Raw genomic sequence first — 15,825 nt, 5'->3', positions numbered from 1 at the left:
AGAGGATAACATTATTGTTACAGTGTAGGAACTATTTCTGCAATGATTAGTATTATTCCCTTTTTCTTTAACTCAACAAACTGAAAGAATGATCAATCACATTCACAGAAACTGACTGTCTATGCAGCTCACAAGAAATCTTTAAACTATATTGTAGTAAAATTTAATTTTTATGAAAGTTACCGTAATGTATTTCCTCTTTTCACGATTTTTTAATGGAAGTATGGTTTCATGACCTAACCTAGAACGGTTCTCATCCAGTTTGTAGAATTCCTTTGTTATATACCGGTTGTCATATTTATCATTGGTCATATACTTCCTCCAGTAATACACTGCTCTGTAAGAAATAAAATATCATGGATAAATTGGATCAAAATATTTTATTGTGTAAATATTTTATTGTGTCTGGAAAACATATAGATGTAGAAGCAGAAAGCAAAATAAGTATGGAAACTACAAAGTATATCAACAGATATTAGTTAAAGGTATTTTTCATTCCAGCAGAGCAAAAGAGTAAACATATAATCTTTGACAAAAATTTAAAAAAATGTGCCAGAAAACAAGCAGAAAATTAATAAAATCACTATCCTCATTATTTATTGGTCCATTTTGATCAATTATAGTCTTTATTAGTATAGTGGATGTAGGATACATCAGTTCCAAGATAGAGAGAGAGAGAGAGAGAGAGAGAGAGAGAGACAGCACAGTACAGTAGAGCTTTTGGTCTATCAATATCCAATTCCAAATTTCTTAACAGTATAAATTTCCCTTCAAAAAATTGGATCACAAATTTGAAATACTAAGCAGCTCAGACAGCAGAAATTTCAAATAATTTGAATTTATTCTCACTCTGCAGCGGAGTTACCCTGACATAAAACATACTAGCAGATTAAAATTGTGCCGAGAGTGAGACTCAAACTCAGGACTGTTGCCTTTCATGAGCAAGTGCTTTATCAAGTCTTGGCCTGACACACAGTTTTAAACTGCCAGGATGTTTCACATCAGTGTACACTCCACTGCAGAGTGAAAATTTCACTCTGGAAACATCTGCCAGGATGTAGCTAAGCCATGTCTCCACAATATCCTATAATATCCTTTCTTACAGGAGTGCTAGTCTTGCAAAAGTTTCACAGGAGAGCTTCTGTAATATTTGAAAGTTAGGACACAAACCACTGGCAGAAGTAAAGCTGCAAGGACAGATTGAGAGTTGTGCTTGGGCAGCTCGGTCAGTAGAGCATTTACCCACGAAAAGCGAAGGTCCTGAGATCAAGTCTCAGTCTGGCACACAGTTTTAAGCTGCCAGGAAGTTTCAATTTGAATTTCTACTTACAAGCATGGCTTTCGAATGCCCCTGGATTGCTACAGATTTATCTTGACATTTTTGTGATCTAGTCTGAAGGTGGAGAAGAACTACTCTGCAAGTCAATTGAGGGCAGCTACAAACGGAGAGAGAAAAAGTGTTAGACCTAGCAGTGAAGAAGCTGATAAAATTATTGAATAAAAAAGAACCAGATGAGACAGACAATCTCCATCAAGTATACAATATGATGGTAATAGCCATCTCCCAATCATAAATCTAGTCAAAGACGGAGGTAGATATGAAAACACCCCCTCCTGAGGAAAATCAAAATGAATATATTCAAAATATGGTGTGAATTTACTTTCTTTTGCCTTCTATGAGGGCTGCTCAATAAAGAATGATCATAATTTGTCTTATGTTCATAACTTCTCAAGCTAAAATTTAATCTTATTGTATTTTGTTAGCTTAATTTGCAACAAACACACTATAGTAGTTTCCTTGTTGTGACTCCTTGTTCCCACCTGTGAGCGGCAGGCAAGGTCAGACATGTTCAGTATCGCCTACCGCTGCAATGGAGGTAACACGCGAGGAACAATATGCAGCTTTGAAGTTCTGCTTTCATCTCAACAAATCTTCGGTTGAGGCCTATACAATGTTACAGGAGGCCTTTGGAGAGTCTGTTGTACCTACAGCACTGCTCGAAGGTGGTTTAAAATGTTTAAAGATGGGACACAATCAATTTCAAAGGAAGGTGGTTCAAACGGTTCATATAGCTCTAAGTGCTATGGGACTTAACATCTGAGGTCATCAATCCCCTAGACTTGTTGTTGTTGTTGTGGTCTTTAGTCCTGAGACTGGTTTGATGCAGCTCTCCATGCTACTCTATCCTGTGCAAGCTTCTTCATCTCCCAGTACCTACTGCAACCTACATCCTTCTGAATCTGCTTAGTGTATTCATCTCTTGGTCTCCCTCTACGATTTTTACCCTCCATGGTGCCCTCTAATGCTAAATTTGTGATCCCTCGATGCCTCAAAACATGTCCTACCAACCGATCCCTTCTTCTAGTCAAGTTGTGCCACAAACTTCTCTTCTCCCCAATCCTATTCAATACCTCCTCATTAGTTATGTGATCTACCCACCTTATCCTCAGCATTCTTCCGTAGCACCACATTTCGAAAGCTTCTATTATCTTCTTGTCCAAACTATTTATCGTCCATGTTTCACTTCCATACATGGCTACATTCCATACAAATACTTTCAGAAACGACTTCCTGACACTTAAATCTATACTCGATGTTAACAAATTTCTCTTCTTGAGAAACGCTTTCCTTGCCATTGCCAGTCTACATTTTATATCCTCTCTACTTCGACCATCATCGGTTATTTTACTCCCTAAATAGCAAAACTCCTTTACTACTTTAAGTGTCTCATTTCCTAATCTAATTCCCTCAGCATCACCCGACTTAATTAGACTACATGCCATTATACTCGTTTTGCTTTTGTTGATGTTCATCTTATATCCCCCTTTCAAGACACTGTCCATTCTGTTCAACTGCTCTTCCAAGTCCTTTGCTGTCTCTGACAGAATTACAATGTCATCGGCGAACCTCAAAGTTTTTACTTCTTCTCCATGACTTTTAATACCTACTCCAAATTTTTCTTTTGTTTCCTTTACTGCTTGCTCAATATACAGATTGAATAACATCGGGGAAATGCTACAACCCTGTCTCACTCCCTTCCCAACCACTGCTTCCCTGTCATGCCCCTCGACTCTTATAACTGCCATTTGGTTTCTGTTCAAATTGTAAATAGCCTTTCGCTCCCTGTATTTTACCCCTGCCACCTTCAGAATTTGAAAGAGAGTATTCCAGTTAACATTGTCAAAAGCTTTCTCTAAATCTACAAATGCTAGAAACGTAGGTTTGCCTTTTCTTAATCTTCTAAGATAAGTCGTAAGGTCAGTATTGCCTCGCGTGTTCCAACATTTCTACGGAATCCAAACTGATCTTCCCCGAGGTCCGCTTCTACCAGTTTTTCCCTTCGTCTGTAAAGAATTCGCGTTAGTATTTTGCAGCTGTGAGTTATTAAACTGATAGTTCGGTAATATTCACATCTGTCAACACCTGCTTTCTTTCGGATTGGAATTATTATATTCTTCTTGAAGTCTGAGGGTATTTCACCTGTCTCATACATCGTGCTCACCAGATGGTAGAGTTTTGTCATGACTGGCTCTCCCGAGGCCATCAGTAGTTCTAATGGAATGTTGTCTAATCCCGGGGCCTTGTTTCGACTCAGGTCTTTCAGTGCTCTGTCAAACTCTTCACACAGTATCTTATCTTCCATTTCGTCTTCATCTACATCCTCTTCCATTTCCATAATATTGTCCTCAAGTACATCGCCCTTGTATAAACCCTCTATATACTCCTTCCACCTTTCTGCCTTCCCTTCTTTGCTTAGAACTGGGTTACCATTTGAGCTCTTGATATTCATACAAGTGGTTCTCTTCTCTCCAAAGGTCTCTTTAATTTTCCTGTAGGCAGTATCTATCTTACCCCTAGTGAGACAAGCCTCTACATCCTTACATTTGTCCTCTAGCCATCCCTGCTTAGCCATTTTGCACTTCCTGTCGATCTCATTTTTGAGACGTTTGTATTCCTTTTTGCCTGCTTCATTTACTGCATTTTTATATTTTCTCCTTTCATCAGTTAAATTCAATATTTCTTCTGTTACCCAAGGATTTCTATTAGCCCTCGTCTTTTTACCTACTTGATCGTCTGCTGCCTTCACTACTTCATCCCTCAGAGCTACCCATCCTTCTTCAACTGTATTTCTTTCCCCCATTCCTGTCAATTGTTCCCTTATGTTCTCCCTGAAACTCTCTACAACCTCTGGTTCTTTCAGTTTATCCAGGTCCCATCTCCTTAAATTCCCACCTTTTTGCAGTTTCTTCAGTTTCAATCTGCAGTTCATAACCAATAGATTGTGGGCAGAACCCACATCTGCCCCAGGATATGTCTTACAATTTAAAACCTGGTTCCTAAATCTCTGTCTTACCATTATATAATCTATTTGATACCTTTTAGTATCTCCAGGATTCTTCCAGGTATACAACCTTCTTTTATGATTCTTGAACCAAGTGTTAGCTATGATTAAGTTATGCTCTGTGCAAAATTCTACAAGGCGGCTTCCTCTCTCATTCCTTCCCCCCAATCCATATTCACCTACTATGTTTCCTTCTCTCCCTTTTCCTACTGACGAATTCCAGTCACCCATGACTATTAAATTTTCGTCTCCCTTCACTACCTGAATAATTTCTTTTATCTCGTCATACATTTCATCTATTTCTTCATCATCTGCAGAGCTAGTTGGCATATAAACTTGTACTACTGTAGTAGGCATGGGCTTTGTGTCTATTTTGGGCACAATAATGCGTTCACTATGCTGTTTGTAGTAGCTAACCCGCACTCCTATTTTTTTATTCATTATTAAACCTACTCCTGCATTACCCCTATTTGATTTTGTACTTATAACCCTGTAATCACCTGACCAAAAGTCTTGTTCCTCCTGCCACCGAACTTCACTAATTCCCAATATATCTAACTTTAACCTATCTATTTCCCTTTTTAAATTTTCTAACCTACCTGCCCGATTAAGGGATCTAACATTCCACGCTCCGATCCGTAGAATGCCAGTTTTACTTTCTCCTGATAATGACGTTCTCTTGAGTAGTCCCCGCCCGGAGATCCGAATGGGGGACTATTTTACCTCCGGAATATTTTACCCAAGAGGATGCCTTCATCATTTAATCATACAGTAAAGCTGCATGTCCTCGGGAAAAATTACGGCTGTAGTTTCCCCTTGCTTTCAGCCGTTCGCAGTGCCAGCACAGCAAGGCCGTTTTGGTTAATGTTACAAGGCCAGATCAGTCAATCATCCAGACTGTTGCCCCTGCAACTACTGAAAATGCTGCTGCCCCTCTTCAGGAACCACATGTTTGTCTGGCCTCTCAACAGATACCCCTCCGTTGTGGTTGCACCTACGGTACGGCCATCTGTATCGCTGAGGCACGCAAGCCTCCCCACCAACGGCAAGGTCCATGGTTCATGGGGGGGCCCCCAGACTTAGAACTACTTAAACCTAACTAACCTAAGGACATCACACACATCCATGCCCAAGGCAGGATCCGAACCTGCGACTGTAGCAGCCGCATGGTTCTGGTCTGAAGCACCTACAATCGCTCGGCCACAGTGGCCGGCAAAGGATGGTGGACCTGGTGCTGCAGTTACTGCTCTTATGGAAGAATACATCAACACCGCTGCTGTCATTGTGAGAGAGGACCAACGAATTACTTGAAGATCACTTTCTGAAATTTTGAGCATTTTATTGGGTGCAACCCACATGTCGGTGACAGAAAAATTACACATGACATGTGTTTGTGTGCGATGGGTTCCATGACTGTTGATTCCTGAAGAAAAGGACATTTGCCTGCACATCTGCATGCAGTTAAAGTTGATGTTGGAGGAAGATCTGGAGTTTCTTTCAAATGTAATCACTGCTGATGAAACTTGGCTAGATCATTTTGATCCTGAGAGCAAACAACAAAGCTCAGTGTAGAAATCTCCTTCATCACCAAAAAAGCAAAAGTGTTTGCTTCTGCTGGGAAAGTTATGGTCATCTCATTCTTTGATATTCATGGAATGGTTTATCTGCATGTTGTACCTGCACACACATCAGTAACTGGGCAATACTACAGGTATGCCATGAGAACATTCCAGGCGCAAAATTCCAAATTTGCATGAAGCAGGCTGGATGCTGCACCATGATAATGCGAGGCCACATATTGCCAATGTTGTTGCTGAATATCTTGTAAAAATCAATGTGAAGTGCACCCCTCACCCTCCCTACAGTCCGGATTTAGCCGCATGTGACTTTATTCTATTCCCTAATATGAAGAAACGCCTTTGTGGGAGGCATTATCAATCATCAGAAGCAGTGGTGAAGACTGCAGAGACGATTTTGAAGGACCTCTCAAAAAATGGTTTCCAGCATGTATTTGAAGACTGGCAAAAATGCTGCGACAAGTGCATCGCATTCATGGGAGACTACTTTGAGAAGGTCCATCAAAATTATGAGGATGAGTTAAGGTATGTTGCCAAAAAAATTATGATCATTCTCTATTGAACAGCCCTTGCACATGGCATAATAATGACTCAAATTTTTGCCAGAATATTCTTCAGTTTCCCAGTGAAGGTTAATATACAGTAATAATTATACATGACTTTTCCATAAGCAGCAGTCCGCAAGCACAGACTTCCAATTATTGATCTAAGCAGAAGCTACAAAGATTTCAACTTGCTTTTTTAATTTTTTTGCACATTACAACTCCTCCTTTCTTCATATTTTACATACCTTGAAATGGGCTGCTAATTTATAGGATGGGTGAGTCACACTGCTCTAGTCATAAATAAATTGGAAAAAAGAAGCATTTTGTAACAGAGCAGTCCCCCCCTCATGGGCTGAACAGGTCTTGTTAACTTTTGGATGATCTTTTTTATGAAAAAGGAAGAAATTACAATTAAAAAACTTATTACAATGTCACATGCCTTATGAAAATACATTTTAACAATGTAGGAAAAGACAGACTGCCATTTACTGTAAAGAAGAGACATCAAGTTGCAGATAGCCACAACTGAAAACACTTACATAAAGCTTTTGACCACAGCCTTCATCAGTAAAAGACACACACACACAATTCAGAAACACAAGCAAGCACGCCTCACGCACACACACACACCAATTGTTGGTGGAGCCCTTTTTGGTAGAGACACTATGTTTTGTACGTATGACCTAAGAGATAGAAACTGTTCCAAAATTATGAGACAAATGAATAAGTTACAAAGGGTTATGGAAAGATATAGGGTTAATTTATGCCAAAACCCATATTAAGTCACATATATTTTTTGCAATTTTGTTTTAGTCTGTTGTACAATTATCCTGCAGTAGAGTCTTTTAGAAATGTCCTTTTTCTTGGTTCAGAAAAAAAGAGGATTACTGCACAGTTGAAAACAATATTAAAAGAAAGTACCTGTATTACCGTGGTACTAGCTTATAGATTAGTATCCACTTACATTTCAAATTGACTCTGATTGTGTAAATAGGTCATTGTTGTAGTTATATACTCACAGCATGGAAGTTGTGATGACCAGTAGACTTGCATTTAAGTATAAATTATGCTGTTAATTTAGTGCATGAAGAGCATACTGTTGTAAAAAGTTGAAGTCAGGTGATAAATTTAATCCAAAGAAAACACACTTGGTAAACAGTGATTCATTTGTGCAAAGCAAAAGAGAAAACAAGTAAAGCAAAAATTGGAATTGCAATATGTGAAAATTATAATGTTTGGGTACACTTACAGCTTAATTTCCCATGACATACCTGAAAAATATGATGAGAAAAAATAGACTTGCCACTAGGCTAATTTTATCAAAGATAGAGGAAATTACAGCAGCTCGTTCCTTAACTTCTGCTGTAATCTCAGCTGCTACTTCTTTTAAGGTCTTTGATTGTTCTGTCTCAAAATCATATGAATGTTTAAAATCAACAGAAACATAAAATATGTTCTTCAAACGCCACAAGAACTCTCGTAACTCTGTGGACAGAGAAACAAAACACTACACTATAGTAGAGTGTACTGCATACAGACACAATGGATACTCAATGTCTTTCAAGAATGTTTAGATGGTCACAACACACAATTTACATAACAATTTACATCAATTTACATAAGGTAGCTTTCTGATAAATGTAACTCAGCAGAGACAGATATCTTGTAAAGATTATTGTACTGTCCTCTTATATTCTACTATTTTGCTGTGAGGACACTAGCAACACAGATTTCTGCCTATTCTGCAAGTCTATGACATTTACAGTCTAGAAAAATGCATGAATGTCCAGTGCCTTGTCATTTACATGATGCAATCAAGTTCTAAGATGTCTGATATCCCTCTCTGGTACTTCAGGCAGACAAAAATATGTAGTCTAGCTTAGAATATGTAAGCACTCTTTGCATATGTGTGACACAGGTGGCAGCACTTAATGGCATTCAGAAATACAGTGCTGTGGCAAGAGTTATAAGTAATATGGGTACTACAAATAATGAAATTTTTATTATAAGAACAGTGAGTGATCTTTTTTTCCAACTTGTGTGATGCGACGCCCACAGAAATTCATTTCCAGTTGGGTGAGACTAGTGGTGATAATGTCAAGAATGTGCAGAATCTGCATTTGTGAATGTGTTAGTTCAAATAAGGCCAAGCATCATGTGAGAATAAAATTAAATATCCTTGGCAGCACACCAGCTACATATGCAATTGGAATCAGTTCTCTGGAGGATTACTGCTTGAGTGTGAAACATGTCAAATCTGTAGCTGCCATTTCCATGGGATCCGTGCAAATAATCTTACATGATGACTTGAAAATAACAAAAATGTCCTGCTGGCAGGTGCCATAAATGGTAATGGACACCCCTAGACTGCTTGCATGACAATTTGCCAATTTTACAGGTGATGAAGACATGTGATAATGGGCTGAATAGGAATTGTTTCTCAAAAAGTGTGGTTAGGTTAGGTTAGGTTAGTGTTGTTTTAACGTCCCGTCGACAACGAGGTCATGGATGAGGCACAGAAGCTGTTTTTTGCCAATCCTAAGTAGTTAAGTGCCAGACACCTTAGTGGATGCACACAGACTCACTGCTATGAAAAACAAATTGGCGGAGGACAAGTTAGTCCAGTCAATGGAGGAAAAATTGGGGAAATAATTTGTGTACTCACAAACATTTGCATATTGATAGGAGGGAGAGCCACAGACAACAAATAAAATATCCTGACTGGTGTAGGGTACGCATGGTACTGGAGAGAATTTGCAGGTGACTGTTTAATGTTTTTCTTGTGTAACTATTGTGAAAGATAGACTTATGAACTATTTAAATAAGTACTATCTCCTTTCCAGTTGCCTGTTTGGTTTCCAATCAGGAAAAGGCACTTAATCAGCAAGAACATATCTAATAAAACATGTCGTAGAAGGATTGCATAAAGGGAACTATACAACAGATACATTCGTCGACCTGGCATTCTCTACAGTGGATCACAAAATACTGTTAAATAAGCTAGACAAACTGGGAATAAAGGGGTTAGTGAAAAAGTAGTTACAGTCATATCTAGAAAATGAAATATATCTGACTGAAATTATATCTATATCAAGTGGCTGGCTCTACTATACTGAAAAACATACTTGTGACCCTAAGTAAATGTACATGCACACCTCAGGGAAGTGTGCTTGGTTCAGCACTGTTCCCATTTTATGTTAATAATTCCCCACAAAGCATCATGCATGGGCAAACAATACTGTTTGCAGATGACTCTAAAATGCAATTCACCAGAAGTGCTAAGAGAGAAAGCTGAAGAAACACTTAGCATTGTATATAAGTGGGCAATACAAAGCACCAGAAGTACTAATAGAGAAAGCTGAAGAAATACTTAGCACTGTATAAAAGTGGGCAACAAACAATAAACTCGTACTTAACATAAAGGAAACAAGCACTATGAAATTCTACATAAACAAAGAAACAGATTATAATAATTAGAAAGTAAATAATGAATTCATAAAACGTGTGGAAAGCACAACATTTCTTCGAATGCATGATGACTGTCAATTACAGTGAGAAGCGCATGTAAAAATATTTAATAACAGAATCCCTACAGTATGCTATGCCCTTCTAATTCTTACATCCATATTCAATATTTCCTAAATCAGGTCAGTATGTTTTGCTTATATTCATTCTGTTATTAGTTATGGCACAATTTCTGGGGAGTGAACAGGAAAAATATTCAAGCTATGTTCTGACTAAAGAAAAGAGCAACGCATATAATGACCAAGAGAGGCTGCATGGCCCACTGCCCCAAACTTTTTAAAATGCTGCAAATCATAACTGTCCCTTGTCAATATATCTTCCAGTGTATTATGTATGTAAAAAAATATTGAACACTGTCTTAAAATTTTTTAGAACATGATTATGGAACTAGAAACAGCTATAATTTGCATCCGACAGAAAAAAAATAATATTAAAACTTGACAGTGTTTAGTATACAGTGTCATCAAGTCACAAAATAAATTACCAAGACACATAGAAGACATAGATACTACATGTTCTTTCACAGTAAAACTAAATAATCATTTACAAAATGAAAGTTTCTATAATGTAAAGGAATACCTGAATGAAAACGAGTTACTTAATTTAGAAAGTTCTCTATTATAATACATACAGAAACAATAATTATTTAAGAGTAAAAAACAAATGTAATTATATTAAAAGAAAATTCATTGTCTATCATTGTACAAACATTAATTTTAAGCTGTTAATTGTTCAATGTTTTGAAAGAGGAAATCCATATAATGTAAACTGATCGATTTATTAATAAAAAAAATTATCAACCAAACGTTGGTGGTCTGTAGCAAACCTAGATCCCAGTAAAAAAACTTAAATGATATAAAATTTCCTACATAGAGGTTGTATTCATTTTTTCTCTAGGGCTAATGCTAGTGATTGAAAAATCATAAATTACGAAAAACAATGTTGTAATGATATAAAATTAATGTTTATAGTTAACTGAAGTGGGTTGAGAATAAAATGAAATTTGTGTACAGCATCTAACTGCAGTAGAGCCGTAAAAGCCATTGAAAGCTTTAGTGATGTAAGTAAAAAATTGTTAATTTTGCTCTGGAAACCAAAAGCCTTACCTCCATTCTGTTTACTGCATGAATGGTGTAAGTATAGCTTCGCTGTGCTTTGGACAGAAGGCAGCACTATCCAGCAGTATACAACAGCCATGCCATAACAGTGTACACATGAGTAGTGCAAGTGTGATGCGCTGTTAAGAGTTCAGCATGAATGGTGGTCTTGACAACTGAGTGTATTTGCTGTTTTGCACAGTAAAGCTCGTTTCGTAAACCTTACAATTGTCTTGTGTGAGTGAAAAAATTATTCACTATGTCTACTAGCAGTGACTGTGATCAATTCAGATTACACACCGAGTGACACAAATTCACAAGAGAGTGAAACTGACAATAATGACAATCATACTATTAAAATTAAGACAATAACAATATTTTAGAGTTCTACTGAAGTCAGAGTTCTAATGAAGTTATGATTGTTTATTTAGTATAGCTTGTTTTTGGTTAACAAAACCTTCTTTCTTTTTAAAAGTATGTTTAGTAGCTATCATTACCATTATGATGCAAGATGACTTACATCCCTAGTGTATCTACTGTCAACATGATTTCATGCAGCTATGTTATGCCACGTTTCTATGTGCCATCACTGTTGCTATTATAATGTTTTATATTCAAGGTAATAGTTTTAAGGAGGAATTTACTTATTTCAGGAGCAACTGCTAATACAGAAAAAGTGCAAACATATGAGGCAGTGGAAAAGGATAGACAGAAGAAGAGGACACATAGAGAGGAAACATGGAAACAGAATGTGAAACAAGCAAAGTAAAATAGCAGGGAAAACTATGAAATGTTAAAAAAGAAAACGTTTCCTGGTACAATTTTTATAAATAAAGGATGAAAATAAAAGTATAAAACTTTTTGATATATTTTGGTAAATGGATAAAATTGGTAGACAAAATATTTATTTGTGTGGCATGGTAAAGCATGTATCTATTAAGCAGGTCATGATATGGAAGTCGCAAAAATAAAGGCAACACAAGTAAGTATTATCTGAATGCTGATAATGAGAGTTTTTTTGTATGTAAACAGTACTTCATCAATTCATTCTAAATATCAGATGGAAGATTAATGAAAGCTCTTAAAAAAGATAGAGAAGGTAAACCTGACAATGATATGAGAGGTAAAGCAGTTAGTGTTTATAAAACAAGTGAGGGACAGTTATCACAGGCCAGGAATCACATTCTAAGTTTTTCCTACCATAGCAATCATTACACAAGAAACAATAAACCTAATGGTAAATATTTGAACCCAGATTTGGATGTGAAAAAAAAAAAAAAAAGAAAAATAGAAGTGTAATTTGTAAGTGGAAGTGTGCAAGGCAAAGTATCTCCAGTATTGCAATCAATTTAAGGGGAATATTTGCAGATGAAAATATCAATTTTCATGCTCCTCTGAAAGAAACGTGTTCCACTTGTGATGAGTTATAGTTTAAGTTACAAACAGCAGAAGAGCCTGAGGAAAGTAAGCCATGCGCTGAGCATGAACTACATTTGGGAAAAGCTGAAAAAGCAAAGCAGTCTTTCAAAGAGAATACAAACTTTGCTAGGACAGCCTCAAGTGATAATGACGTAATTTGATTTGATTTGCTGAAGGCCTTACCCTTTCCATTTTCCATCCCTTATAATTATTACAATTATTATTATAATCTATTGCTATAACCTCGGCATATGATGTTCACCATCTAATACATCATTCACATATTTTTGGGATGAACTAATGGCTTCTAGAGCATACCAGGAAATTGCATATTGTTTAGCATTTCCCAAAAGAAACAGGCAGCAGAGAAAAAAACATAATATCACATTTTACTGCATTGGCTGCACTGTACAGAACAGAAATAAAAAGTAGCACTCAAAATGATGAAAATTATTACAGATACTGGAAATCACAAATTTTTTGTGTCTGGTCATTCTTACATGGACATTGACAACATAGATATGATGAAAAAAATGCCGTGAAATATATCCCACAGGAATGGTATAACACAACTGATAATGCAGGGAGGCAAAATAATTTTATTATCACTCAAGTGAATCAAGATGACTTCAAATCAATAGCAGTACTTGAAAAGTTAATAGTTAAAAGAAAAGTAAATAGAAACAGAGATCCAGTAAATTAGTTAGTGGATTAGATTCATATAAGAGAGGCCTTGCATCATGCTCTACATGAAGAATTTGAATGAATTTTGGAATTTCAGGAACTTGATTTACACCTAGAGAAAGGAAACACGACACTTATCCTGCTTTTGCAAAGCAAACTCTGCTCTCGTGCTAGACCTGTGAGTCATGCACAATGAAACAGGATATATTAACCTTCTACCTTACATTTCACCTGTGTTTCACACATTTTATACCAATTTCAAAGTTATGAATGGCACAAATGATATTGGTCCATGGGGGACCTTGAATAAAGTCAGTAGCACAATCTGAAGACTGTTTAATGGAAATCAGTAATAGCTAAAAACCACATATTTTAAAAGTAAGTACTGTATTTTAAGTAAATTACAATTTTTATTAAGTTGTCTTTACAGTTTACATATGTTGTTGTATAACCGACATGCTTCTGTTAATATCATTTGTATGGTTTTTAAAATAAAGTCGTTTTACTTAATGTTAAATATGCTATTTGTTGACAGCAACAGTGGTGTATGTTGATTTTACGAATGTGTAAGTTATAGAAACGTTCCTAAGAAAACACTGGAAGCATTAGTGGTGCAAGTCAAAAAACAAAATATTCCCTCCGAAACTGCTTATTATGTATCATAATGAAATATCTTTCAAACTGCATGACTCTTAAAACAATAAGTAGCACCAAATAAATTTAGGATGCATTAAAGATGTAAAAACTTACTCCATTTCTTATAACCCTTAAATATCTGAAAATCACAGAATGAAATTTTAACTCTGCAATGGAGTGTGCGTTGATATGAAGCTTCCTGGCAGATTAAAACTGTGTACCAGTTTGAGACTAAAACTCGGGACCTTTGCCTGTTGCTGGCAAATGCTCTATCAACTGAGCTACCCAAGCACACCTCACAACCCATCCTCAAAGCTTTGCTTCAACCAGTATCTCATCTCCTACCTTCCAATCTTCGCAGAAGCTCTCCTGCAGAACTTGTACTCCTGGAAGAAAGGATAGTGTGGAGATATGGCTTAGGGGAATGTTTCCAGAATGAAATTTTCATTCTGCAGCGGAGCGTGAATTGATGTGAAACTTCCTGTGAAATTAAAAATTTTCCTGGTGAATTAAATGTTTGAAGAGATTTTGTGATAAACTTCACTCCACAATATTTTGACTGGACATCTGCATTTACCTTCAGGTGAGCCACCTAAGACTGATGAAGATGTTCCCCACTCTGCCTTGTATAGAGCACTGAGAGTGTTGCTAGACTTTTGTCAAGAATCACGGTGACAGAAGGGCCGTATTGCCCTGTGGGAGCACCATTGCTTTTGGAACTGCGAAGGTCAGCTGTCTTCGGCATTACCACCCATCACAGTTATCAGAGTATTCTGGTGTGTTTTTCTGGAGCAAATCTCAGAGATGGCAGGATTACATGCATTATCCAGCAATTTCACATCAAACACCTTTATGGGGAGGAGATGGCCTCCAGGTAAGAAGTTTCAACAAGCTACGTGGTAACAGAGCAAAACTTTTAAGTTATTTAAGTTTTTTAATGAGATGTCGGGACCATGGCATAATATCAAAATCTGCCAGAATGACTTTATTAAGACTGCCATTGTATGGAAGATAATCAAGAAGGTCATTCGTGCTACTGTTAAGGAGAGATTGTTATACGAGATGAATATTGGCTGCCATTTAAGGAGTATTGTTCCACATACATCTGAATATTACAGCACTTCTCTCTCCTGTATCATGGGATGGAGTGACTTCAGCCAAGTTCGACTGGATATATAAGGATGCACGTCCTCGGCAGATCTCAAAATTTGATTGATTGGTGCCACAACAGCCGTTGCCTCACGGAATAACTGCATGACGTTCTGTTGTCAACTTCACGGAGAAGAATTTGGGCGATGCTACACTGTTCGTATTGGGTAGAGAACTTAACTTTGCACCTCCACCTAGTGCATTACCTCTGGTAAGTTTTATGAGTAGTTTTGAAGAAGCTGTACGACATCTTCCTATGGATGCTGGCAAAGAAATAAGAAGGGAAATTTGCCATGCTCTTTTGAAAGCTCTTCCTCAACACAGTAATATAACCTTTGAAGGAGGGCTGCAATACGAAATCTCCAAGAGGATCAGGACATAGTGGTGCTGAAGGCTCATAAAGGTAACTCAACTGGTTTTTTTCAGCTCATAGTTTGTGTTTGGAGAAGGTGTATGGCCTACTTAGAGATACTATGTACAGGAAGATTGATCACGACCCTACAGCCGTGCACAATGGAAGATGTTTACATTCCTGAATTCTTCCTTGTTACCTACAGAGACCACTAAATGGTTAGGATCACATGGCAGCATTCCACCAAGACTGGATGGTCTTCCTAAGGTGCACAAAGATGGTCTTCCTTTACAGCCTATAGTGAGTAATACTGATTGCCCCACATATGACTTAGCCAAACATTTTGCTTTCTTGCTGAGACCATTGGTTGGCAAAAGTCAACTTATATAAGGAACTCAACCGATTTTATCAACAGACTTGGGGCTCTACTCCTAAATAGGCTGGATCTTTTAGTGAGTTCTGCTGTAATATCTCTTTTTACAAAGGCACCTTTTGCTA

General features: G+C 37.3%; 1 protein-coding gene across 1 annotated transcript in view; it reads right to left on the bottom strand.

The window, feature by feature from the left end:
• The window catches only part of LOC126455618 (DC-STAMP domain-containing protein 2), a 315,015-nt gene that overhangs the window by 176,047 nt on the left and 123,143 nt on the right, over positions 1 to 15,825 (bottom strand). Inside the window, exons 8-9 of the mRNA XM_050091384.1 lie at positions 7,737 to 7,950; positions 184 to 337 (exon numbers count right to left, since the gene is read on the bottom strand). Coding sequence (XP_049947341.1) covers positions 184 to 337; positions 7,737 to 7,950 — 368 coding nt within the window. The remainder of the gene's footprint in view (positions 1 to 183; positions 338 to 7,736; positions 7,951 to 15,825) is intronic.

This window comes from Schistocerca serialis, chromosome 1 (assembly GCF_023864345.2).
Source record: "Schistocerca serialis cubense isolate TAMUIC-IGC-003099 chromosome 1, iqSchSeri2.2, whole genome shotgun sequence".
Taxonomy (NCBI): Eukaryota; Metazoa; Arthropoda; class Insecta; order Orthoptera; family Acrididae; genus Schistocerca; species Schistocerca serialis.
This window is presented reverse-complemented; position numbering and strand designations above follow the sequence as displayed.